General features: G+C 38.6%; 1 protein-coding gene across 4 annotated transcripts; it reads left to right on the top strand.

Moving 5' to 3' along the window:
- Ddx50 (DExD-box helicase 50) lies at nt 1–27,523 on the top strand. 4 transcript variants are annotated; one of them, XM_034524288.2, is made up of 16 exons: nt 1–207; nt 3,815–3,924; nt 4,259–4,546; nt 7,729–7,804; nt 8,151–8,329; nt 10,241–10,358; nt 10,473–10,658; nt 11,130–11,275; nt 15,359–15,508; nt 16,769–16,930; nt 17,902–18,021; nt 18,949–19,022; nt 19,246–19,405; nt 22,642–22,776; nt 24,603–24,647; nt 27,022–27,523. In XM_034524288.2, exons 3-16 carry the CDS (start codon nt 4,367–4,369, stop codon nt 27,298–27,300), a joined length of 2,010 nt encoding a protein of 669 aa, XP_034380179.1. In that variant the 5' UTR covers nt 1–207; nt 3,815–3,924; nt 4,259–4,366; the 3' UTR covers nt 27,301–27,523. The 4 variants fall into 4 exon arrangements, with proteins under 4 accessions (XP_034380179.1, XP_034380178.1, XP_076773133.1 ...); XM_034524289.2 differs by lacking the exon at nt 1–207 and adding an exon at nt 548–677; XM_034524287.2 differs by lacking the exon at nt 3,815–3,924 and having other exon boundaries at nt 6–207.
- Nucleotides 27,524–27,992: the final 469 nt, after the last annotated feature.

Here is a 27,992-nt window from a genome sequence, read left to right as displayed (position 1 = left end):
GGCCCGGAAGTGACGCACGGTCTTGGCCGGCGGCCGCCCAGCCCCCGCTTCCTTTCACGCTCTCGGTGGCCGTAGGTGGTCGTGGCCACCGCACCCGGCGGGAGGTGGCGGCGGCCAGTAATGCCCGGGAAACTCCTCTGGGGAGACATCATGGAGCTCGAGGCACCCTTGGAAGAGTCCGAGAGCCAGAGGAAGGAGCGGCAAAAGGTGCGCTGCGGCTGGGCCGCGCCTCCCTCGGGCTGCGCTGGCCTGGGCGGGGAGGGGAGCGGTCTCTGAAGGGGACGACCTGTCAGGATCGGGCGCGAGCTTCCGAGGGACAGCTTCCCCTCGCCGTGCTTGGCCCTCCGAGGTCCCAGGGATCGTCCCCGTCGCCACGCTCCCGGACCTGGAGGAGAACGGATCTAAGCTTCGGTCCGGCTTCCGTGGCACTTCAGCCCGACGTCCGCCTTTGCGCCTGGATCTCTCCCAAGAGATGGGCAGACTTGAGCGCCCATCGCCGTGGAATCTGCTCGGTTTCCCTTTCTTCGGCGGCGAGTCCCTTCATTTGGTTTTCCAGGGCCTTCGAAGAGTTGAGAGAATGATGATGGCTTTGCCTATGTGTTGCTTCTCTGTCGCGGTGTCGTGTCTGCAGCAGTCTCGGGAAAGGCTATCCTAGGGTTACAATCCTCCATGATTGGGTAATAGAGGCTTTAAGGAATAGTGTCACAGCCAGGCTGACCAGGGTTTGGCTGTGATGGAGTTCGTGGGGGTTGTATTATGAATAGCCCTTACTGTCAGTATTTTCAATCCACAGGTATTTATTGATGCTAATTGTGCCAGACTCTTTGCTGAGTACCAAGGAGCTTAAACTAATTAAGTATGCAAAATGGTCCCTGCCCACCTGGAGCCTGTAGAGGAATTTTTAGAGGCTCTACCCCCACCTCCGAGAAAAAAAAAAAAAAAGGGGAAGACAAAAACCCCCGAAACCCTGAAAAATAGAGGATCTTAAGGTGCTAAGAAAAAATGCACAGGTAACATTTTTACTGGAGACGTTTGAAAAAGCTGAGGAGGATGAAAATGACTGTGGAAAAGATGACATTTGATAAAATATTTACTCTGTAGAGTGCTAGAGATGAGAGAACACCCCTAGGACTTACCACCAAGGTAAATTTTAAACTGTAGCCATCCACACTCCCTTCCCTTTTCATGCCATCTTACCAATTGTCAATGAAGTAGGACCACTGGCATGCCTGACATGCTCAGCATTAAGCTCTATTCCCAACTCTCTTTTTCTGTTTTTGTAGAATGTACGAAATTTGGAATTTATATTTTGAGGGTTCTATTTTTCAGTGCTGGGGTTTAAATTCGACTATAGCCCAAGGTGTGTGTGTGTGTGTGTGTGTGTGTGTGTGTATATATATTTAATACCATTTTTAAGTGTATAACTTGATGTCATTAAGTATAATAGAATTGTCATGACCACCATGATCTCTAGAACCTTTTCGCCTTTCCAAGCAGAAGCTCTTTTGCCCCTTGAATTCAAGTCTTTGAATTTTACTACTGTAGGCTCCTAGGGTGGATTATAAATGTAATCTCCAAGCAGTTATTTTAATTTTAGTTTGTCGTGAGAAACTCAGTTTTTCCTTTCACACCTAAATCCTGTTCTGACAAGGTCTAGGTAATGTTTGTTTCTAACCATACCAGTGTACAGTAGTCTCATTTGCCTTCGAGGGCTTGTTTCGCTGTTAACTTTGTGATTGGCATTTTTATGTGCTCCTTGTAAAGTTAGCTTTTTAAAATATATATATCCTAAATAGTTTCCAAAGATTCTTGAGGAAAGTGATTGCATATTTGTGTATCCTTCCATTTCACTATGTTCTTACATGTTGGTAGCTTTCACATTGTAAATTCTCCAGAAGTATTAGACTTGTTGATTGCCCTTCATGAAAGAGAAATAGACATTTAGAAATGAATTGGAATATCAAATAGCAGAAATAGAAATATTAGGCTAAGTCTGGCATTGAGATGAAAATAATTCTAGTTTGGATATATTGAGATAGGGAATTCATGTTCTTAGAAAAGGAATGAAACTAGTGAAGAGAGTCTGGAAGTGTGTGTTGAAGACTTGAGCCTCCACATAAGGGTGAGGAGAAGGAAACACTAAAGAAGGTTGAGACCTAAGAGGTAAGATGAACAGAGCACTCTAGGATGTTGCAGGGTTTGGACATAGAGGTGTCTGTCACAGTCACTAAAGTGCAGGGCCCTGAGGCAATGCAAACCTCGTGGCTGGCTCTGTAATCTTGTTGTTCTGTAAGACTTACTACTTTAGTTAGCTGTGGGCTAGTGCAGTTAAGTTCAAGTGAAGTAGAACATTTTAAAAGACATTTTTACATATTACTCAGTTTTTTCAACTTTGTGAATGAAAAATGTATGCTAAAGCACTTCAGAAATTCTGTCAGAGCCGGGCAGTGGTGGCACACACCTTTAATCCCAGCACTTGGGAGGCAGAGGCAGGTGGATTTCTGAGTTCGAGGCCAGCCTGGTCTACAGAGTGAGTTCCAGGACATCCAGGGCTACACAGAGAAACCCTGTCTCGAAAAACCAAAAAAAAAAAAAAAAAAAAAAAATCTGTCAGCATTGTGAAAGTTTGGTGCTTGTAGTTTTTAGTGACATGAAGTACTGCTATCTAATTTCCCAGATAGCACTGAGGCAATGCACTTATTTGACCAAGTGATTGTAAAGCACCAAGTTTCCAAATCATTTTTTTGTGGTCTATAAAAAAAGAACTTGCCTTCAGTTGGTATTTTAAAAACTAAAAATTTTTTTTGTTTGTATGGGTATTATACCTGCGTGGATGTCTGTGTACCATGTATAGGCCTGTCCTCTCAGGCCACAGGAAGCTGTCATATCCCCTGGAGCTACCATTGTCTGTGCTGTGTTTGAGTACTTTGGTAGAGGAGGCAGTGTTCTTAACTGCTGAGCCATCTTTACAGTCTTTTTTTTTTTTTTTTTTTTTTTGGTTTCTCTGTGTAGCCCTGGCTGTCCTGGAACTCACATTGTAGACCAGGCTGGCCTCGAACTCAGAAATCCGCCTGCCTCTGCCTCTCAATTGCTAGGATTAAAGGTGTGTGCCACCACCGCTCGGCCCATCTTTACAGTCTTAGTTTTGCATTTTTAAATTGAAGTTACAGAATAGTGCCTTGGTGTTTGACTTTTTGTTGTTCTGTTAAACACAGTCTTAGTTTTTAGTGTTATAGTCCTTCATGGAAGTGTAACAATTGTCTTGTATAAATGACGTTTGATTTTCTTTACCTATCAGCTGTTTTCAAGGAGAGCTGTATCTACTAGTACATGCCTGTAATCCATGACTTAGCGGTGGAGGCAGGCAGGTCAGGTGTTACAGGCCCCTCTGCTACGTGAGCCCCTGTCTCGAAACAGAACAAATAATTGAAGGAAGATGCATGCTGTGAAAAGGACATAGCCTTTCAGGTCAGACAGGGCTGCATTCCATTCCTTCCACTTCCACCTGCAGAATAGCCTTTAGAACCAATTCTGTCTCTTCATCTTAAAGTGGCAAAGATAATACAGGTTCACCATCCCTTATCCAAAATCATTGGAGCTAGATGCGTTTTAAAATTCTCTTAAGCTGGAAATCGTTTAGAAGGGTTGGGGACCTGCAGCCTTAATGTTAAATATGGAGGGTCATACTAAATGGGATAAATACAGATAGTAAGTTGCTTCACATTCATTGTAGATAAATTTTGCCATCAAATGAATTCAGATCAGATAAGGTTCTATCTCCATTATAAGTTACAAAAACACTTTCGGTTTTCAGAGCTTTATGGATTTCGGAATTTCGGATAAGGGATTATGGACCTGTACTTCCCTGATAGGGTTGTTATGAAGATTAAAACAAGATAAGACGAAAACATTACACAATAATGGGTAGGTACTCAATACATTTTTTTTTCCTTTTGGAGATGTTAGAAGTTTTTATTTGTATTTTAATTTATAATTTTGAGGCTTTGTTCTTTTCCTGAAGAAGAACTATTTAAGTGTCCTAAAAGTCTTAGGATGGGATTAGAAATGTTCTAGAAACTGAATCTTGAAAAATAGAAGCAGGTAAGATGCAGACTTCGGCATTACTAACCAGTCTGGATTTCTTGCAGGGAGAGTGTTGAGTGTAATTGTAGGTTGAGCTTAGCTGGTTGGGGAGTCATACTTGAGCTTCTTTAGGGTCTTAGAAGGAGAGCTTGTCACTGTTTCTTTTTGTCTACAGAGTGATAGGAGGAAGTCCAGGCACCATTCTGAATCAGAGGAGAGAACAGAAACAAGAGAAAATGGTGTTACAGAGGACCTGGATGCTCCCAAGCCCAAAAAAGCTAAAATGAGAGAGAAGTTAAATGGAGACACCAAAGAAGGACTTAGATTTTCAGATGAATTTTCCTCATCTCATAAGTCAAGAAGAAAAGATCTGCCAAACGGAGATGTGGATGAGTATGAGAAGAGGTCAAAGCGAGTGTCATCCTCAGAAAACTCTCACAAGTCAAGTGATAAAGTTGAGGAGGTATACAGCAGACTGTGTTATATGTGGTGTCTTTGAAATGTAGCCTGGCCTGACGTGTGCGGTTCATTAGAATTGATGATGTGCTGTTCTCTGCTTAGTAGCTGGTGTTCTTATTTGAACCATAGAACCAGTATGGCTGAAACCCCAGCCTTTTCCCTTTGGCCCTTGTTTCTCTCGTTGTGCTACATAATATACCCATAGACATTTATTTGTGTATAGAGGTCAGAGTATAACTTGTAGGAGTCATTTTTCCTTCTGCCATGTAGGTCCCAGGGATCAAACTCATGTTGTTAAGCCTTTCACAGAACCAGTGTGCTGCTACCCCACCTTATCTTTCTTGAGATAGAATCTCTCTGGATATTGAATTTTGGGAAGTATAGTAGACTCTACTCCAAGACTTACTTTAGTTGTGTTTATTTGTTTGTTTGCAATGGGCTTTCATTATAGTAGCCCAGGCTAGTCTTGAGGTAGCCGAGGGTGACTTTGGAGTTCTTACCCTCTCAGCCCTGCCTTCCAAGTGCTGCAATTACAGATTCATATCACCATGAAGAGTTTTTATTTATTTTTTTGTTTTGGTTTTATTTCTGGAGATAGTGCCCAGTTGTGCTGGGTTTATATCTGCTGTATCTTTTAGAATAGTTACTTTCTTTTTAAAACAACTTTTTTTCCCTCTTAAGTGTATGAGTGTTTTGTTTGCATGTATTTAAGTATATTGTGTGCATTTTTGATGCCTACTGAGGCCAGAAGAGGGTGTAAGAACTAGAACTTCTGACGTGCCACATGGATGCCTCCTGAGTGCTGGGATTAAAGGCATGCACTGAATATCTGAATTCTTTCTTCGATAAAAATGTATAATCTTCAAATCTGATAATAGCTAGTAATTTAAGCCCTCATTAAGAATCAAACTCTGGGATAGTCAGTGAGATCCATGGATGATTGTAGGAAGACTCTTTGTACTGATAGCCTGTGTTTTTTTACTTGTAAATTTATTTGCCAAGAAGCACAAAGTCTATCTGTTTTGCTAGTAGAATGTATAGATTGCTCCTGGGTTTCTTAAAATTTGCCCAAGGCAGTGTATTATAATAGACTAAACTTTGTTAGTGTGTGTTTGTGTGCGTGCGCGCAAGAAAGAGAGTGTGTACGCGTGCATGAGCGCACACGAGCACACGCATGCCACATGGGTTAGTTAAATATGCTGTCTGTGCAGTAGAACACAGCTATTCCAAGAGTATATAAGAATGTTAGAAAGATACTCTGTATTTTGCTAAGCGAAATTATAAAACAATTTTTGTAATATTTTTCCAATTTTTTTTTTTTTGTTTTTTTGGTTTTTTTGTTTTGTTTTGTTTTGTTTTTTTGTTTTTTGTTTTTTCCAGACAGGGTTTCTCTGTGTAGCCCTGGCTGTCCTGGAACTCACTCTGTAGACCAGACTGGCCTTGAACTCAAAAATCCGCCTGCCTCTATCTCCAAAGTGCTGGGATTAAAGGCGTGTGCCACCACCACTGCCCGGCTATTTTTGTTTGTTTGTTTGTTTGTTTGTTTGTTTTTTCGAGACAGGGTTTCTCTGTGTAGCCCTGGCTGCCCTGGAACTCACTCGGTAGACCAGGCTGGCCTCGAACTCAGAAATCTGCCTGCCTCTGCCTCCCAAGTGCTGGGATTAAAGGCGTGCGCCACCACCGCCCGGCTATTTTTCCAATTTTTAAAAAGACTTTTTAAAAACATTTTAAACTTTTATTTTTAGGGACAGGGATTCTCAGTGGAACAGTCCTGGCACTCATTTTGTAGACTGGATTAACCTCAAACTCATAGAGATCCACCTGCCTCTGCCTCCCAAGTGCTGAGATTAAAGGTGTGTGCCACTATGCCTGGCAAAAGACTTTTATTTTTAAAATTTTTTATATGTGTGACTGCTTGCCTACCTGTATGTATGTGTACCTTATGTGTGCCTTGTGCCTGATGAATCTAGAAGAGGGTCCTAGGTCCCAGTTTTATTATTATTAGTTTATATAATCACAATCATGTAGATGATATTTTTTGGTTGTTGGGTTATTTTCAAGTTGAAACTTGAGGATAATTTTATTTTAGGAACTCATGTATTTAAATTTAGCTTAGTCCATTACTCCTGTACAAATGGGAAATAGCTAAAGGTTCCAAAAATTCAAATTATAGCCAGGTGTGGTGGCATATGCCTTTAATCTCAGCACTAGAGAGGCAGAGTCAGATGGATCTCTGAGTTTGAAGCCAGCCTGGTCCTCAAGTGAGTTCCACACCAGCCAGGACTATGTAGAGAGTTTCCTGTCTCAAAGAACAAAAACAAAATTAAAATTATACATATATATATACCAGTGATAGTATGATATGCATCAGTAGTAGAAATAGCTTTTCTTGGCTCTGCAAAATCATCTGAATAAGATTGTAGAGTCATCTAGCATATTCCATCAAAAAATCTAAAAAGAAAAAAAAAAATAATAAGGGGCTAGCCAGGCATAGTGGTGAAATCCCAGCACCCAGGAAGCAGAGGCAGGTGACTCTCTGAGTTTGAGGTCTGCCTGGTCTACAGAGTTAGTTCCAGGACTGCCAAGGCTACACAGTGAAATCTTAAATGTGGGTTTGGGGTGAGTTTGGGAGGGTAGAAAAATGGCTTTGTAGTTAAGAGTACATGCTGCTCTTAGAGGACCCAGGTTCAGTTTTCAGCATCTACACTGGTCAGCTCACAACTACCTGTTACTCAAGTTCTGTTAAGTCTAGGGGACCTGATGCCCTTTCTGGCCTCAAAGACCCTATAAAGGATGAAATTCTATTTTTAAAGATATTTTATGGGACTGGGCATGGTAGTATATGTCTTTGATTTAACACTTGGGAGGCAGAGGCAGATGATCTCTAGAGTTTGAGGCCACCCTGGCAAATTCCAGAACAGTCAGGGCTATTATAGCAAGGCAGTGTGTGTGTACATAAAAAAATAAGTTTGCTACTTACAGAAGTATTTAGTCATGTACAGCTGTGGTCACAGTACTCCGGAGGTGGAGGCAGTCAGAGTTAAGGACGACCTTTTGCCGCATAGCATGTTTGAGAGTAGGCTGGGCTATATGAGACGCTGTTTGAGAAGCTTCCTCTTTGCCCCTCAAAATGATTAAAAAGTAATGTAAACTATATTATTTAGAATTTTGGTTTCATTTTAACAGACTCTAACACGTGAGCAAAAGGAAGGAGCCTTCTCTAATTTCTCCATTTCTGAGGAGACAATAAAGCTTCTGAAAGGTACTGTGAGTTTCATGTCATTGAAAATCTGCTGCTGATTTTATACAACTTTGGTGCCTTTTCTGACAAAAAGGAGAATATAGAGATAAATAGCTCCCTCTTTTTAATTGCAGTTATTTCTACATCATTCTTTTCTTTATTCTGACTTGTTTTAACTAAAAGAATTACATGTGTTTGTCAAATTAGACCAATTTCATTCTAATTCCTGTTTGGAGTAGGAATAACTGTAAATGTTACTAAGTAGTGTGGCCATAGGCAATCATGGAGGAATAAGGATTGTCATTTTCAAATGAATTTATTTTTTCCAAATGCTAGTCACAAATTTTAATGAAATCTCATTTTACAGGTCGAGGGGTAACATATCTCTTTCCTATTCAAGTTAAAACCTTTGGTCCTGTATATGAAGGAAAAGATTTAATTGCTCAAGCCCGGACAGGAACAGGAAAGACATTCTCTTTTGCCATACCCTTGATTGAAAGGCTCCAAAGAAATCAAGAAACAATTAAAAAAAGCCGCTCACCAAAGGTAACGGTAATTAAGGGAGTAAAAGCTCTTAACATTAATGAAGAGGGACAGGAACAATAGCAGGCTTTTGGGTTTGGTTTTTGATTTTTTGGTTTTTTGGTTTTTGTTTTTTTCTTGGTGCCAGGATCAAACCCAGGGCCTTGTGCATGCTAAGCTCATGCTCTCCCACTGAGCTGTACCCCAGACCCTGAAAGAATTACACTAGGCTCAAAGTCAGGTAGATCTGTCCCCTTACAGAGTCAGTGCCCCTTTTTTATAAAGTTAAATTTTGATTCCTAAAGTAAGAGATTGTTTTTCAGATAGGAAAATTTTAAGCAAAGCTAAAGAAGATTAGTTAATGAACACACATTTAGTATCTCTGGATGTTTAGATGTCTTCCATAACTTTGTATCATGAAGTCAATGTACCTTATAGAAGTATTTATATTTAGTATATTTAGTGACTTTTCTCTTCATCTCTGACCTTTCCTTTTAAATAATGAATTTTCTAATGAGGTATTCACGTGGCAATTCAGTAAATATTTAGTATTATTTCACAGGTTGACTTTTTATTAAGAATATTGTATCAGTGATATGTTACTGGGTAGTAGAAATATATTTTAACTTATAAATAGTAAAAGTCAACAGAGGAAACTAGTAAAATTCTAGTCTAAAATTTGACATTTTTAGAACCTGTGTGCACTTTAAGGTTTGTAACAATGAAGAAGAAAAGTCATCATAATGATTTGAACAGGTATGTTTGTGCTGTTAAATATTCCCAGTGTTACACTATAAAAGCAGATTCACATGTATATGAATAAAATAACATCAAAATGGCTTAGGATCAATGATCTCATATTATGTTGGCTGTATTGTTTTACAGGATAAATCATTTTTCCTTTGTTGAAATTTGCAGATAATGCAGTAATCTTTACACAATTACAAGTAATGCAGATAGGAAATAGTTGCACTTGCCTTAGTCCGTTAGAAGCTGCTTCTGAGATCATGACTCCACCAATTCTAACTAGTGGTTCTCGGGCAAGGCTTACAACCTCACTGTGACTCAAGTTCCATGTCTGATGAAATTGGCATACTAATGCCACCTCATCTGTTTTTCATGACAAAATTCACTAATTCATTGATCAAATTTACTACTTCATAAAGAGCACAAGTACTTAGTGTATGAACCATCTTTACCTTGACAAATATGTTTTGAGTGTTTGTTCTATGGCAGCTATTTCTTAAAGTCCAGAGAATACAGTAGCTTCCCTGTCAGAAACTTAGGTATTCATTGACCTTACATTTGAGTAGATGAGCTAGACAGTCAGCAGATAATGTACATTGTCTGTTTCTCTGTCTATAGATACATAACTGTAATTTAAGAGACTAATATAAATGTGAATGGGAGGAATAGAGAGAGACAAGGAAATCATCTTAAGAGGCTTGGGGACCTCATTAAGTGCTCTTTTATATTTTGTTTGTTTTTTGATAGGGTCTCATGTAGCCTAGGCAGGCCTTGTGGTCACTCTATAGTTGAAGACAATCCTTTTACCTCCACCTCCCAAATGCTAGGATTGTAAGGATACATTACCATGCATGCTAAGCAAACACTTGCCAACTGAACCATCCCAACCCAGAAAAGTGACTTTTGAAGTCTGATAAAATATGTTATAGTAAATATAAGCCGTTCTTATTGTTTATTTATATTTGTTTTCTCTGACCCCACACCCTAGGGCTAGGAATGAAACCCAGTTTATGCATTCTAGATGATTGTTTTGTCATTAACAGTACACCCAGCTCTGTCTTTAAGTGCTTATGAAGTTAATGTTGAGATTTTTATTCTAAATGCGTCTTTACAGAAATGTCCTTTCAGGTGGAGTTTATATCAGTCTTTAGAAAAGGTGTATCTTTCTTTTTTAAACTTTTTGCTCAGGTACTTGTTTTGGCTCCAACAAGGGAATTGGCAAATCAAGTAGCCAAAGATTTCAAAGATATAACTAGAAAACTCAATGTGGCATGTTTTTATGGTGGAACATCATATCAAAGCCAGAGTAAGTAAATATATACAACAGTCCAAAGTTGGATTGATTAGTTTTAAATCTAAAGAAATAATTTAAAAGCATACATTTGCTTTTAACATATTCCTGGTGTTTCTTTCCTTGCAGTTAATCAGATTCGGAATGGTATTGACATCCTTGTTGGGACGCCAGGGCGTATCAAAGACCATCTGCAAAGCGGCCGTTTGGATCTTTCAAAGCTACGCCATGTTGTGCTTGATGAAGTAGATCAAATGTTAGATTTAGGTTTTGCTGAACAAGTCGAAGATATTATTCATGAATCCTACAAAACTGGTATGTCCTTGTTGAAATAAGTATTAGCAGCTTTTTTTTTTTTTTGCTGTTTTGTTTTGTTTTTATAAAAGCTTGAGAATTAAATTTCATAATTTTTATTACCTTATCTCCTGGTATTTTAACAAAATTAAAGTTATTTGGTATTCTTTCTTTAAAAAAGAAAGTACAAAGCATATTCTGAATCTTCCCTTGATTATCCTGTAATCTTCCATGTCGATTTACTAACTCATTTTATCCATTTCTTGGGTTACTGTTCTTTCTTAAGTTCTTACTTTTCTTTCTAGTTCAGTTTTCTTTTTGTTTAATTTGAAAGTTTAATAGTTGCACTGAAGTTTGTATATTAAAAACTTGCCCCAAGTTTATAATTTTTCATTTTTTTTTTGTTTTGTTTTGAAGCTTGGGGTGATTTTTAAAAGCTGACTACATCATGGGACATTAAGAAAACATTTGAATTCTTTTTGTTTGTTTAAGATTCAGAAGACAATCCTCAGACCTTACTTTTTTCTGCAACTTGCCCACAGTGGGTATACAAAGTTGCAAAAAAATACATGAAATCCAGATATGAACAGGTTGACCTTGTTGGAAAAATGACTCAAAAAGCTGCGACCACTGTGGAAGTAAGTAGCTCTGCCAGCATGTAGATTTTAGCTTTTTAATTGGTGTTTACTTTTAAATTTGATGAAACTAAACTCAAGTTTGAGGTACCTCTTCATGCCTTACCTCTTTCCTGCCCTTAGTAAGATACATATGCAGTGCTGTGGACCGTACCGTAATGGTGGAGCACTTGTTCAGCATTTATTAGGCCATAAGTTCAATTCCCAATTCTCAAAGGGAGAAAAAAAGGTTGTGAGTCATTTGGAACTGAGGCTCAGATAGAATAAATAGGAATGTTGTGAATGTGCGAACAAGGGAGGCCTAATGTAAAAGCCGCTGTAGAAACATGTCAGGAGTGTTTATTGCTCCAGAGGCCAGGTATGATGGTGCCTGCACAGGAGACTGAGCCAGGAGGATCCTGTTAAGTTGAAGTTAGCAGAGGCTACATAGTGAGGTACAAGTTAGCCCGAATTACAAGTGTGACAGTCTGAAGAGTTGTCTCAAAAACAGTAGCACATCCAAAAAAGGAGAGGAGGAGGAAAAGAATGCAACAGAAGGTGGTTCCTACTAGTGGGAAAGAGATTTATTACCAGGACCTGTAAGGTGGTTCAGTGAGTAGAGCCAAGCCTGACGGCCTGAGTTAAGACCTCTGTAATAAAAAGACAGAACTGACTTGCGCAAAGTGTCCTGACTACCACACATACATTGTGGCATGCAAATGTGCACATGCGTGCTCACAATAAGTATAATTGAAACAAACCTTTAAGTAGTATTGAGATAGCTAAAATGTAGCAGGAGAAGGAAAGAGGTGCCCAAGAAGAAAGTAGGACATACTAAAGGATGTGTGTGGGCTTTCCTGAGAGAGTTGCCAGGGAAGGCTTTTATAAACATAAATACCTGAGGGAAAGGTTGATAATGTGATGTCATGAGATGAAAATTGAGAATGTTTATAATAAGAATTAGAGATGTGCCGGGCAGTGGTGGCGCATGCCTTTAATCCCAGCACTTGGGAGGCAGAGGCAGGTGGATTTCTGAGTTCGAGGCCAGCCTGGTCTACAGAGTGAGTTCCAGGACAGCCAAGGCTACACAGAGAAACCCTGTCTCGAAAAACCAAAAAAAAAAAAAAAAAGAATTAGAGATGCTATGTTGCAGTATTTGTGACTATAAGGAATATACTGCATATATATCACTTGGTCCATTTGCTAGGCAAAATATCAAAAATATATGCAAGGCTAAATGGACTTATTTGGTATAGAAAATGTTAAGTCCAAAAAATGAATACCAACATGATTATTTCCTGAAAAGGGGACTTTGTAGTGCTGGCTAGTCAGCAAAAAGTTTGCATATTTTGTCATGTTAGTGGTTTTACAATAAGAATGTAAAATGTACTAGTGAAGAACAATCTAAGATATTAGTAAATGTATCCATAGACTGAATGGCACAATGGATAAATATTACTTTCTAGGCTTTAACCATTTTTATCTCCCTCATATTTTTTATTCCTGCATTTCAAGTATTACCAACCATCTTTCCATTATCATGCATTTAAGGCTGGCTTTGGACTCATTTGTTAGCAGAAGGTGATCCTGCTGCCTTTATCTTCCAAGTGTTGGGATTATAGAACAGTGCTGCTACACTAGGTGTCTATGGTACTGGGGATTGAACCCAGGGCTTCATTGCATACTAGATAAGCACTCTCCCAACCAAGCCACATCCTCTTGCTGCACCCTGAGTTCACCTCCCTCATCTTGAAATTACAGGCATGCTTGCAACACTGAGATTGACCTTTTATTTGTTTGAGTTTTTACCTGCATCTGTGACATTAAATTTTCTAGACTTGGAGTTAGATGGTTGTATGGGTGCTGGGAACTAAATCAGGGGTCTTCTGGTAGAACAAAATGCTTTTTAAACTACTGAGCTATCTCTGCAGCCCTGTTTTGTTTTTGAGAAAGCATCTCACCTGTAGCCTTGGTCTGGTCTGGAACCTCTGTAGCCTCCAGGCTGGCTTTAAATCAGGTTGCCTGCCTCTGCCTCCCTACGCTGGTTTTGAAGGTGTGCACCTCCACACCCAGCCATTTGTTGTTGGTTTGGTTTTTTGAGACAGGGTTTCTGTGTGTAGCCCTGGCTGTCCTGGAGCTTGGTCTATAGACCAAATAAAGGTGTGTACTACCATTACCTGGGCCCCAGCTGTTTGATTTTAAGTCAGTGTCTTGGTGTGTAGCTCTGGCTGGTCCATGTCTTGTCATCCTACCCTACTTCTTGGTTTTGAACTGCTGGTATGCTTTCATGTCTGTTTCCCCTCCCCACTTTGTACCTTTTGTTCAAAAACAAAAAAATTATGTTGTATCTTAAAGTCTTAAGTGTGTCCCTGCCATGTTATTTCACATGCTGGTTACATTGTGGGTTTGGTCTGATTTAGGTTGACTTTTTATTCTTTTTCTTTCTTTGTTTTGTTTTTGAGATAGAGGAAAAAGAACAAGATTTTGTTAGAGGTGGTACAAACAAATTTTAGTCTTTGTCCTTTTTTAATTTACTTGCAGGTAGTCTATAATTGCCATATCACATTTATATATATTATCTCTATATATTGCATATATATTTATTTGTATTAAGCCTGGGTTGGTGGTATATGCCTTTAATTCGATTATTGGTGATGGGAGGCAGACGGCAGGGGTAGGGGCATAGGCAGGCAGAACTGAGTAGCCAGTTCCAGGCCATCCTGGGCTACTTAGTAAGACAGTAACCCTAACAAAAACAAAAACGGAGAGAGGACTGGAGAGATCACTCAGAGTTTTTTTGTACTGTGTGCACTTGGAATACAGGCATACAGACAGGCAAAACATCCACATGCATAAAATAAAAATAGGTAAATCTTACAAATAAATAAAATTATATGTATCTCTATAATAGGACCAGTGAGCTGGTCTGGTGGGTAAAGGTGCTTGCAGCCAACCTCATGATGACCTGGATTTGATTCCTGGGACCTGCATGGTAGAGAGAGAGAGCTGACTTCCACAGGTTGTCTCTCTTGTTCTCCATATATACTGTGGCTTGTGCTCATGTACAAACATATACACTAAATAAATGAAAGATAAGCTGAATGTAAAAAGAATGCAGCTTAACCTTTTCCTACTTTCTATTGTGTGAAATTTGTAAGCATTCAGACAGGTTGAAAGAATTTTATAGTGAATATACTTACATGTGTGTGTACTCAGTATATAGATCCTATTAATACTTTATTTTCATTTTTATATTTTTTTGTTTTGAGACAGGGACTTGGAACTTATATGTAGCTAAAGATTGCATTGGACTGATCTTTCTGCACCCACTTGAATTATATCCCCCTTATCTTCTTTTAAGGTTGGATCTGGCTATGTACCCTGGGATGAGCTCAACAATCTCAGTCTCCTAAATGCAGACAGCAGACAGGGAGGCTGGGCTACACCTGGCTTAATGCTATATTTATTTCATTACATATATATCCATCTTGGCTTTTATTTTATTTTTTGATTTTGGTGCTGAGATTGACTCCAGGGCCCAGTCTTATGTATAATTCAGTATCATTTAGTGTTATATTTAGGATCCATAACCACACTTCTGTCCTCCTTATCCCAAACGGCAGCTCTGGAACTTAGTGAATCATTTCCCATTCTGTCCTTCCTCAGTTGACCCTGGCAACAGCTAATCTTTCTCTGTGGAGATACCTGTTATGGACAGTTCAGATAATTCTAATTTCATACAATATGATACTCTGTGTCTGACTTTTTTCCTTTGGTAAATTCAGATAATACATATTTTCATTTTTTGCAGCCACTAGGGAGGGATTGGCCCCAGAGCTTGTGCATGTTAGTGAAATGGTCTACCATTCACTTATATCCCTAGCCCTTCTGTCTGTCTAGGACTGGGTTTCACCCTTAGACTAGGCTAGCCTTGAGATTATTGGTCAGTATGTGTCACCAGTCCTGCGTTATGCAGTGCTGCTGGGGCATCCAACCCAGGACTAAATTTATGCCAGGCACACACTTTGCCAACTGAGCTTGCATCCTCAGTTTCTTTAAAAGATAACTTTTGATAAAATAGAAATTTTGCCTTTTCTTTTCTTGAAGCATTTGGCTATCCAGTGCCATTGGTCTCAGAGACCAGCAGTGATTGGAGATGTCCTCCAGGTCTACAGTGGATCTGAAGGGAGAGCTATTATCTTCTGTGAGACTAAGAAGAATGTTACTGAAATGGCCATGAATCCACACATAAAGCAGGTAAGCTTTCTTTATGCTTGTCCTAGTTAATAGAGACTTATCTCTAGGCAAAACTGCACATTGCTCTTTATAGACTAAAATTGATAGTCTCTTCAAAATAGAGTAATTCAGAGAGACATTGGAGCAAATTTTTTTCTCATATATTAAGTCGTCATAGGTTTTTTTGTTTGTTTGGTTTTGTTTTTTTGTTTTTTTTTCCCCTTCTGCTAACAATCAAACCAGGGCTCTCTGCATGCTAGGCAAGTAGTATATACCACTTAGCCAGCCCCAAGGAATTTAAAGTCATAGTATGGGGCTGGAGAGATCCCTCCATCATTAAAGGTACATACCACTTTTCCAGAGAACTCAAGTTCAATTCCCAGCACCCAAATAAAGAAGCTTACAACCTGTAACTAGAGTTCCAGGGGGAATCCTCTTTGAGCGCCTGTACTACTCATGTTTACATGCCTAAACAGAGACACATACATACATAGAATTAAAGGTAAAATAAGTCTCTTAAATAATCATATAGAATTTATGTTTTTGAAGTTTATATGATGATGTTAGGAGGGAATTCTCTCAGTTTTCATTAGCAGAATTTTAAGATGCTATTTTGTGTGTGTATGTAAGTGTGTATGTATGCACATGCCCACGGAGCCCAGGGGAGGACATCAAGTATACTGTTCTATCATTTTCTGACTTAGTCATTTGAGGCAGGTCTCTTAATTGCTAAGGCATTCAGTAGCATTCCCTCAATGATCCCTGTCACCTGTTCTCACCATACTCCCCCAACACTGGTGTTACAGGAATGAGCACAGTCATTCACACCTGGTTTTTCACGTTGGCTTTGTGGATTTGAACTTAATCCTCAGGCTTATGTAGCAAATGCGCTTACCCAGTGAGCCATTCCTTTGATAAGACATCTAAAATACGATCTAGAAAATAGGAAAGTTGACAGAATCAATTTTAGTTGGTAAGAATCAATATTTCAAACTTTCATTATAAGAGTGAATTATGCCGGGCGGTGGTGGCGCACGCCTTTAATCCCAGCACTTGGGAGGCAGAGACAGGCGGATTTCTGAGATTTCTGAGTTCAAGACCAGCCTGGTCTACAGAGTGAGTTCCAGGACAGCCAGGACTACACAGAGAAACCCTGTCTCAAAAAACAAACAAACAAACAAACAAACAAAAATTAGAAAACACAAGAGTACAAACTGAATGATGTTGGGATACTTTTCAGGTATGATCCATAAACTTAATTTTTTTCCTTTTTTCAAATAGAATGCCCAGTGTTTGCATGGAGACATCGCACAGTCACAGAGAGAAATTACATTGAAAGGCTTCAGAGAAGGTAGTTTTAAAGTTTTAGTGGCAACCAATGTGGCTGCTCGTGGCTTGGACATTCCTGAGGTTGACCTTGTGATTCAGAGTGCTCCTCCACAGGTAGGACATGGGATTTGGTTTTAGAACAGTTTTATAAATGTTGTTTTATTTACAAAGCATTGCTTGAGATGTCACAGCTCCGTCTTTTATTTGTTGTTGATCTTAACAACATGTCTTGTTAGGATGGTACTGTATTGGCTCAGATGTACTCCCCTTGTAAGTAAGTAGCTTTATTGTTTGCATGGTGGCACCTACAACTACAGCACTCAAGAGGCAAAGGCTGAAGGACACTGCATAGTCTGGCTAGCCGTCAATACATACCGAATCCCAAACCGAGGAAAGATGGCGACAGAAAGTTAAAAGTTTCATATACTGAACTCTAATGTATATGAATTAATAGCTTTTTAAATTAAAATAAAATCATGTAATTTTCTCTTTCCCTTTTCTTCCACCAATCTTTCCTAGATACTCTGCTTGCTTTCCCAAATTTAAAACCTCTTTTTTTGGGGTGTGTATACATATACACCACATGCACACGCACACATACACACTTAATAAAACCTGCTCGGTCATTAACATACTCTTATGTGTATGATATGATTTTAGGACTGGTACTAGATAACCAACTGGAGGGCTCTTCTCTGAGGAAAACTATCTCTCTTGCTCTTAGCATTCCTTCATTGTGTACAGTTTCTAGTTTAGGCCCTGTTTAGGGCCCTGTGAAATTTCCTTCCTTTTTTAGCATGTCTATTGTCCTTGTTCATGTGTTGGATAATAGCTTTTGTTTGTTTGTTTGAATCTTAGCTTACAGATTATTTGTGATGTTGTAAAGTATAGAAGGATTGAATTTTATTTTTGCTTTTTTTGAGAAATGGTCTTTTTTTTTGAGGCCTGGCATTTTTGGTGTTCTTGAAACAAGATCTCAGCATTATGGCCATAGTTTTAGGTTTCAGCCGCCTTAGTACTGTGCATCATCATGGCTTGATTTGAGTGTCAAGTTTATAAAATGAAGTTTCTTTTTGTTTTCATAGGATGTAGAATCCTATATCCATCGCTCTGGACGCACAGGTAGAGCTGGCCGGACAGGAATTTGTGTGTGTTTCTATCAACCGAGGGAAAGAGGTCAACTGAGATATGTGGAACAGAAAGCTGTAAGCAAAGTGAAATTGTTTCAGGCTTCTTATCTTAATGGTACCTTAGAAGAGAGTTTTTATATTTGTTCTCACAAATAAACCTGCCTACCATTTCTCAGCTTAAGCTGCATTTTGATGTCAAGCATCTGGATAGCTTAATTTATGTTAGTTGCAAGACTTTGTTTTTTTTATACAGCTTTTATTGTGAGGCCAGAAGATCTGACATGCTCCTTTTTTCTTTGAATTTCTCCCTTGATACTAAAGTTGAAAGTGTGTTAATGGTTTCAGTATCATCTAAGCATTATAAATGGGTAACTAACTGATTTAATTAGTATTGCTATTTTAGATAGGTTAATAATACAACAGCCAGTTTTATTAAAAAATACATTTTTTATTGTCTCCCCTTTTTGTAGTTTTTCACATTTTATCAACTACTTTTTAAAAATTTTTATATACTAGCATATTTATGAAATGAAAGTAGTAAGAAAAAATGGTGACAGATTGAAATGACATCCTTTTCTGTTTTTAAATCAGCTTTGTTTTGCAAGTGAAGTTACATGATTTAACTAAGGGACAATTTTTTTTTTTTTTTTTTTTGGTTTTTCAAGACAGGGTTTCTCTGTGTAGCTCTGGCTGTCCTGGAACTCACTTTGTAGACCAGGCTGGCCTCTGCCTCCCAAGTGCTGGGATTAAAGGCGTGCGCCACCACTGCCCGGCATAAGGGACAATTTTTTAAAAGTTTTTTTTGTTTGTTTGTTTGTTTTGTTTTGGTTTGGTTTTGTCTTTGGAATTGGTTATAGGTGATTTGTTAGAAAAGCATTTTTTTCATCTGCTAGGACTTAGAAATCTATTAAGTCCAAGAAATAGAAATTCAACAAACTATATTAATTTAGAAATTAACTATGATGACTTCCTTTTTCTTTAATATAATTCTTTCATTTTCAGGGAATTACTTTTAAACGTGTAGGTGTTCCTTCTACAATGGATTTAGTTAAATCTAAAAGCATGGATGCCATCAGGTATGCTTTCTGACCTTGCTGAGTAATTTCTCCTCTGTAGTAGGCTTTCATCTGTAAGCTCTCCTACTCCATATGTGAGAAAATTTTAGTCAAGGGTTTTACCGGAAGACATCTAGTTACAGTATTATATGAAAATGTTACTCTTTCTTTTCCTATTCCTGATTTTGCCTTTATCTTTTCCCCTGTATTCTGACCAAGAACATTTACTTTCTTTAAACCATAGGTCTCTGGCTTCTGTTTCTTATGCTGCTGTTGATTTTTTCCGACCATCAGCTCAAAGACTGATAGAAGAGAAGGGGGCAGTGGATGCACTGGCTGCAGCATTAGCTCACATTTCTGGTGCATCAAGCTTTGAACCGCGATCTTTGATCACCTCTGATAAGGTAGAAAAGGGTGGTATTTGGCTATATATGGTTACAACTTAGCTGTAGCAGTTACATAGTGCATCACTGAAATGCTGTGTTGGTTCCTTCAGTAAAGTGGGGGTGTTGCTGTCGTTTCCCTTTTTCTGTCTAGAAAAGCCTTCCTCTTCTCATCTGATACCCAAGCAGTAGGGAGAAAGACTAGTAAAATAAATACCATCCACATTAATTCAACAGCTGTTATTATTTTGTAACATATATTTTTATATTCATCCTTCTGTAAATTATTTGAAAGTTGAAATATGAACTATTCTTCTTAAATATTTCATTATTTTTAAATATTCTTAAATATTTCAACTTGTATCTTCTAAAAATAATGACATTCTACTTGATCACAGTATCACAGTCTAATCTGCTAACAAAGATGGACAATATTAAATATCATATGTATAGATTTGCTTCTGTCCATATAAAACATAGCTCTCACTCAAAAGGAAATATGAAGTAGTTTAATTTTGAGCTGTATGTCAGTTACCATGAATTTGGATTTAGTTAGACAAGAAGGATATGTGCCACCATGGAAGTGGTTACATTTGCTTTCATAGTCAGAGAAGAAAGTCATAAATCAGACAGTTTGCTACATACATTCTTAGGGACATCAGGTAGGCAGGTTACAATCAGATGAGGAAATCATTTAGATGATACCATGGTGACATTCTTAACTTTCAGATTCATAGAAGCTATTGGTCTACTGAGATTATGAGTTTGTTGGGATTTTGTTGTTGTTGTTGTTGTTTTCCTGGACTGTTGACTGTTTGATCAAATACAGAGGTAGGCATTGAATGGCTAGTAGGGAGTTGTAAGTGAGGAGGTAAAAAATTCCAATTGTAATTTTTGCTCTGGATTTGCAACATACTAATTTACTAAAATTTACTAATTTAGTAATTTACTAATTTAATTTACTAAAGTCAGCCAGGCTGGCATAATCTTAAGCACAGGCATGACTTGTGGCTTCCTTGCCTCTTGGGAATTTAATTCTTATTTCATCATCACAAAAGTGTCTGAAGGATTTCTAGAAAAAGAAAAGAGAGTTTTTATTTTTGTACCCCGTGGTGCCAACTGAAACTGGAATTTTCATTTTGCTAGTTGCCATGAAACTGCAAAGTGAGTAGATGTTTTTATGGCAAAGAAAGGATGTGCCTGAGTGAGTGTGTGAGTGGGTAAGGATGTGCAGGTGTTGATGTGCCTGAGTGAGTGTGTGAGTGTGTAAGGATGTGCAGGTGTTGATGTGCCTGGGTGTATGAGTGGCACTCATGGCCTGCTTCCAGTTTAGTGTCAAGATATCAGATATACCACACTACAGCCATTGGTTGCAAATGGGTTAGAGATTTGTTACTTACTGGGATATAAGTGGGGTGGGGGTATGAATCTTGAAAGAGAACAGGGGAGGTAGGAATACCAGTTGCCTTGTAAAACTTATTTTAAAACTGTTTTACTCTTTGAATAGTAATCTACATGGTCATCCTTTAGCACTGAGTAGATAGAATATCCCTAAAACCTCATCAGATACTTCAACCATCCCAGCACTCAGGAAACAGACACGGTAGACTTAAAAATTGGAGACTAGCCTATTGAACATAAGAGTTTTAGGCCATCTGGGCTACATACTGAAAACCTGTTCCAGAAAAGAAAAATCAACCCAATGGGTACCCCTGGCTGGCCTGGAATTCACTGTGTAGGCTGGGTTGGCCTAGAACTCACAAAGATTCTGTTGTTTAGGAATGCACAATCTGGTGCATTTTGTTTTATTTTTTTTAAGAGACAAAGTCTTGTGTATCTCACGTTGGCCTTGAAGTCACACAATTCTCCTGCTTCAGACTTTCAAATCCAAAACAATTTTTAGGCCAGATGGTGGTGGTGCCTCTCCCAGGAGGCAGAGTCAGAGGATCTCTGAGTTTGAGATCAGCCTGGTCTACAGAGTGAGTTCTGGGACAGCCAGGGCTACACAGGGAAATCATGTCAAACTAAACAAACAAAACAATTTAAACTATACTTTTAAAGACAATGTTAAGGTACTTTAGAGGTCACTTATTGCTATTCCTGTCACATGAATATTCTTTGACCACAGAGATACAGATTTGCAATCACAGCATTTGGCAGGCAGAGGCAGGAGAACTGCTGCAAGTCTGAGGCCAGCCTGACCAAGAACCATTTAGTAGTTAGGTCATTTGACTTCTAATTAAAACATTTTGGGAAGAAGGTTTTTGCCTGAAAGTTTGTATGTGAGCCTTATGCATGCAATGCCTTAAGAAGCCAGAAGAGGGCAACAGATCCCCTTATTGAGGCTGGAATTGAGACAGGATTCTATGGAAGAGTAGCCAGTGCTCTCTAACCAACCACTGAGCTGTCTCTCTAGTCCTGATCTTTACCGTGAATGACCTATAATGCATGTCCTGCAGGGTATTCTGCTTGCTACTGGTGTGACTTAATTTTTTATCACTCTCTTGATTTCTCCAGTTTGACCTACCTTCTTCATTTACCCATTCCTGCAGAGAGACTTTCGTGCTTACCGGTTTTCTGAGCCCCTTTCCTCTTATCTTGGCTTCTTCCTTTATTTTGGTCTCTGCTCAAATATCACCATATCAGAGAAATCTTTCCTGATCACCCTGGTCCCCTCCTTACTTTTATATTCCCCAACCCTTCTGTGTTATTCTTCCTGATGCTTATCACTGGTATTTTATGTACTTTCTTACTATTCCCACCCCAACTTCCCACAGGAAAGCTATGTCCAGGAGAGCAAGGTCTGTCATAAATCTTTAGTTCCCAGCATGGTTTCTGGTACATTGTAGGAGTCACTAATTTTATGTGGTAGTCCTCCAAAAGTTTAAAGATTTTGATGTCTTTTTTTCACTGCTAAGTAACTGGCTTTTTAACATTTCCTTATTTGCCCCTTTCCCTCCCAATTCTTCCTGTGATGTTCTGATCAAATTCTCTTATAATGTGTAGAACATAGTCTCTGTGTGATCTGTAAGAGCAGTGTACAGAACACTGTGCTTTGAGTGATATGTATACAGTAGTCTTTTAGTACAGTTTCAGAGAAGTTAGTTTTCAGTAGCCATGTTACACTGTTGGCACACAAATACCACACAAATATTGCATGGGACCTGAGTAGTTGACTCAGGAAGCATCATAGAGTCAAACTTAATTGTCCTGCTGCTGATTTTCTCCCAAATCTAATAGGACTTTTATTTCTAAAGGGGTTTGTGACCATGACTCTGGAAAGCCCAGAAGAAATACAGGATGTCAGCTGTGCTTGGAAGGAACTTAACAGAAAGCTCAGCAGTAATGCGGTGTCTCAAGTAACCAGAATGTGCCTCCTGAAAGGAAACATGGTAGGATTATGTTCATGATAAGACTTCAAAGATCTGTTCCCTCCCCTTTTTTTATGAAAGATTAATACTATTTTATCTCACTGTTGGATTGTTTCTACTTATAAATTCGTGGGATTATATAAATGATATACTCCTACAGAGCTTTATGTCATTCTGTTTTGACTAATACTTAAGTTTGTGTTGCTATTATTACTTTGAGACAAGGTATTCCTATGTAGCCCAGGCTGGCCTTGAACCCAGGATCATCTTATGAATGTTGGGATTGCAAGTAGATTAACCCTGTCTAAGACTTAAGTGATCTAAGTTCCTGCTATGGTATACTTACTGTGTGTGGTTGTGTGTTTATTTTTTAAGATTAATTTATGTGTATACCGTTTGAGCAGCTCTTAGAAATACATATTATTTATTGCTCTCTGCTACTGGTTGTTAATGAGATGATGATAGTCTTTCCTGTGAGAGAGTATTTCATTATTGCCCAGATGAGCCTTGAGCTCCTGTTTCCTTTCATTCTACATGACGTAACAAACATGTTCCTGAGTAACTACTGTCAAATTAACTCATAAAGCTTGTTTGTTTACTTTTACATTTTTGGCACTTGGTCTCTTACATAGCCATGGCTGTCCTAGAACTCACTATGTAGACCAGGCTGACCCACATAGATACACCTACCTCAGCTTTCTGAGTTTTCGGATTAAGGGTATGGGCTACCAGCGGTCGTGGCGCACGCCTTTAATCCCAGCACTTGGGAGGCAGAGGCAGCCGGATTTCTGAGTTCAAGGCCAGCCTGGTCTACTGTGAGTTCCAGGACAGCCAAGGATATACAGAGAAACCTTGTCTCAGAAACAAAACAAAACAAAACAAAAAAACCCCAAAAGGTGTGGGCTACCACACCCATCTTAAAGCTTAGTCTTAGTGATTAAGATGTCCTTTAATGTTTTGAGAAGATCTAAGGTTATTTATCTGAAATTACAACATAGATTGTAGCTTAAAAGCTGTTAACCAGATTGTTTATTAGAAATTATTATATCTCAACTTTGTGAGAGAAAAACTTTCATATCCTAGTTTTAACTTTTGGAATCTTAGTCTTTTGCACTGTTAGGGTCTGACCCTTTGATTTGCATATCATAAGCATGTACCATTTCACAGACCTGTGTTCCCAGATTCTCACTAATATTTTAAAGAAATCAGAAGAACCATTTTCATTTGGATTATTTGTTTTTGTTTTCTTTCCAAGACAGGGTTTCTCTTTGCATCCCTGGCTGTCCTCAAACCCAGAGCTCTACCTGCCTCTGAATGCTGGGATTAAAGGTGTTCTTCACCACCACCCAGCTAGAAGGACCATTTTCTTCCTTCCTTCCTTCCTTCCTTCCTTCCTTCCTTCCTTCCTTCTTTCTTTCTTTTTTGGGGTGGGGGGTAAAGTGAGGGAACATTTAAGGCAGAGTTTCTCTGAGTAGTTTTGGCTGTCCTGGAACTCACTGGCTTCAAAACTCACAGCCTGCCTCTCTCCCAAGTGCTGGGATTTAAGGCTTGCGCCACCATTACTCAGTTAGAAGGACCAATTTTTAAGATATATAGAACAACTATAGTATCTACAAAAGTTCTTCTAGAAAATATTCTAGGTACCTAAAGAGTCTTATTAGTTATATTTAGTTCTATCTCAGATTAGAAACTACATTACATAGTATATATCACCTATGCTTATTTGTTACCTATTTTGATCCTGTAAACAGTCATGGAATACATATTTTTTAAGACCAAAATTTAACAAATATTAATTAGAAAAATTAACTTGTATCTAAATAAAAATCTTTTTATTTTCCTTTTAGGGTGTTTGCTTTGATGTTCCTACAAATGAGTCAGAAAGATTACAGGTATTTAAATTTTTTTACCTATTAAGTAGCTGACTATGTTTCTTTAAAATAGCTTTGGAAAACAGACACAGTGTCATTTGTCATTTCTAAATCAATTAAGGAAGTCCTTAATATGAAATATTGCCTGACCCATAATAAAAATGTATTATAGGTGCTGGAGAGATGGCTCAATGGTTAAGATCACTGATAGTTCTTCCAAAGTTCCTGAGTTCAATTCCTAGCAACCACATGATGATACCTCACAACCATCTGTAATGGGATCTGATGCTCTCTTCTGGTGTGTCTGAAGACAGTGACAGTGTACTCACATGCATACAATAAATAAATCTTTAGGAAAAAAAAAAAGCTGGGCAATGGTGGCACACACCTTTAATCCCAGCACTTGGGAGGCAGAGGCAGGTGGATTTCCGAGTTCAAGGCCAGCCTGGTCTACAGACTGAGTTCCAAGACAGCCAGACACAGAGAAACCCTGTCTTGAAAAACAAAACAAAACAACACTGAGCCATCTCTCCAGCCCCATAAGAAATACTTTTAAGTACATAAATTTAGCATAAAATGTATTAGAGGTAATTTCAAATGTAAAGGTTAATGGGGGCTGGGGAAACGGCTCAGTGTTTAAGACCACATGCCACTCTTATAGAGGACCTGGGTTCCATTCCCAGCACACAAAGATGATTCACAAAACCAGAGATATCACATGTTCTAACCACCTCCGATACTGTACCTATGTGGTACAGACATACATGTAGGCAAATTGCTCTTAAGACACTCTTTTTAAAAATATTGTGTAATGAGTTCCCATTTATGCATAACCAGCTTCACCAATTTGATAATTGTGCGGACAGTTCTGTTTCATCTTACTTTCCATTGCCAGTGTTTACAGACAAACTCCAGACATTTTGTCATTTCAGTCTTAAGTGTTCCTTCATATTTAATGTTATGGACTTAAACAATCATAATTCCATAATTCCTTCTATCCAACCATTTTTTAAAATATTTTCTATTTAAATTTTCCCTGTTGTCTCTTGGTTATTATTCTTTGCTGTCCTCAGGTTGGAAGCTAAGACCTTACACATGATAGATAGGTTAACAATGAGCCCCTCCCCCACAGGGCTGGGGCATGTTCCTGTGTAGCCCTGTCTATCCTGGAACTTGCTTTGTAGACTAGGCTGGCTTTGAACCCAGAGATCTGTTTGCTTTGTCTTTAAAATAAGGTCCATAAAGTTCAGACATTGTAATTTCATGCTTCCTAAGTCTCAATTTATAACTTTCTCTAAAATGTTTAATTAGATTTATTGAACAGAGGAGTTCACTAAATTCTTATAATTCAAAATTTTGGGTTTTTTATGTCTTTGCTTTTATTAAGTACATTTTGGGGAGGTAGTGTTGAGACAGAGTCCTGGCATAGATAGGATAAGCTGCCTTGGGGCTCACTGTATAGTTCCAACTTGATCTTTACATGTGCCCAGTATCTAGCTTATTTATATACCTGTATTAAAATTAATGCCCTTGTACTATTTATTATATTATCTATATGTACACTGTGGCCATATATATGAGTTCAAAAGACAACTTGGGTCTCTCTTGCCATGTTGGCCCCTAGCATAGAATGACATCATCGGTCTTGCTAACATGCAGCTCTACCCACAGAATCATCTCTGTACTCAGTTTTTGGACTCATTAAACTATTGTGGATACAAGGGGCCAGTGAAATGGCCTACTGGTTAAAGGTGAAAGGTGCTTGACGTGAATTTGTTCCCCCTTTGACCTCCATGTATGTGCCTACACAAGTATGTGCAGACAAAACATCCACATACATCAAAGTCAAAAAAAATATTGTGGATCTTTTTTTTTTCTTTTTAAATTGGGAATTGAACTCAGTTCCCTTATAAATGTTATGGAGATGCTTTAGTCCACTTTTTACCTTATATTTGGTGACAAGGTCTCACTAACTTGCCCATAATGGCCTTGAAGTAACTCTATAGTAGCCTAGGCTGTCCTTGAACTTAAGTGTTTCTGCATCAGCCTCATGTCTGAGTTTGCTTCTGGTTCTATTGATGTAGCTGCTCAGAATGCTTCTCTGCTTATTAGTGGTCTGTTTCACACAATGTTTGGTTCTGAGAAAGAGACCGCTGTCTTTTAGAAAACACCTGCATACACATTTAGAATCTTAGCCTGAGGACTGAGAATTGATAGTTTCTTTTATGATTAAAATTTGAACATGTTACAGTTCTGCTTATTTTCTGGTTTTCATTGTTCCAGACACTTTTCAGCTAGTAGCTAAAGGAGATGAAAAGAGTATCTTCTTAGCTCACTTGCTTGTTCATGTGGGCTTATTGTATGTTTCTGTTAATCTGGTATATTGTTTTAACAGGCAGAGTGGCATGATTCAGACTGGATACTCTCAGTGCCAGCCAAATTACCTGAAATTGAAGAATATTATGATGGAAACACATCTTCTAATCCCAGACAGAGGAGCGGCTGGTCTGGCGGCAGGTCAGGCCGTTCAGGCCGGTCTGGTGGTCGATCTGGTGGCCGATCAGGTAGACAGAGTCGACAGGGGAGTCGGTCAGGAAGTCGGCAAGATGGTAGAAGACGAAGTGGGAACAGAAATCGATCAAGAAGTGGGGGCCATAAACGGAATTTTGACTGAGTGTTTGATAGTTAATCTTCCAGTGTGAGCTTGCCTATTTCTGTCTAATCATGTATATTATTCACCAAAAATTAGATCATCATAGTTGAGGTATTTGTCTGTAATTTGCAAAGAAGTTGGTCGTATTTTTTTAAAAAGTATTTCACAAGAATGGTTCTAAACAAATCTACTTATCTGGCTATACCTTTGAATTAAAAAAAAGCCCTTTTATTGTCTGTTTCCATTCTGTGTTAAGAGTTTTCTCCATGTAATTTTTAAACATTTCTAAGACATGGAAGTCAAGCTAACCCTAGGGTTTCCTGTAATCTAAACCACGAGGGACGTCAAACCGTTCTTTGATGGATGAAGGACAAGACCCTTTCCACATTATCAGCCTGGTACCTGGTGACCTGTTTGCTGACTGGTTTAACTTAATAGACAGATTCAGGTAGATTGGTGTGCAAGCAGTATACACTCCTTTATTTGTCAGTCATTTATTGAATGTCTGTATATCTACTCTCTGGCAATCACTAGAGCACACATTTATAAATGGAACACAGGCACTAATTTTTAATTTTATAAAACTCATTGTCTACACTCACCCAGACACAGTAGACTTGGCAGAATAAAACTGAGACAAAAGCAGAGGGCTGGAATGTGCCTATAGTAGGAGGAGGAATTTAGTTTTAGTTTTGTGATTGATTTATTTTTTA

This window comes from Arvicanthis niloticus, chromosome 20, assembly GCF_011762505.2.
Source record: "Arvicanthis niloticus isolate mArvNil1 chromosome 20, mArvNil1.pat.X, whole genome shotgun sequence".
In the NCBI taxonomy this organism is placed as follows: domain Eukaryota; kingdom Metazoa; phylum Chordata; class Mammalia; order Rodentia; family Muridae; genus Arvicanthis; species Arvicanthis niloticus.
This window is presented reverse-complemented; position numbering and strand designations above follow the sequence as displayed.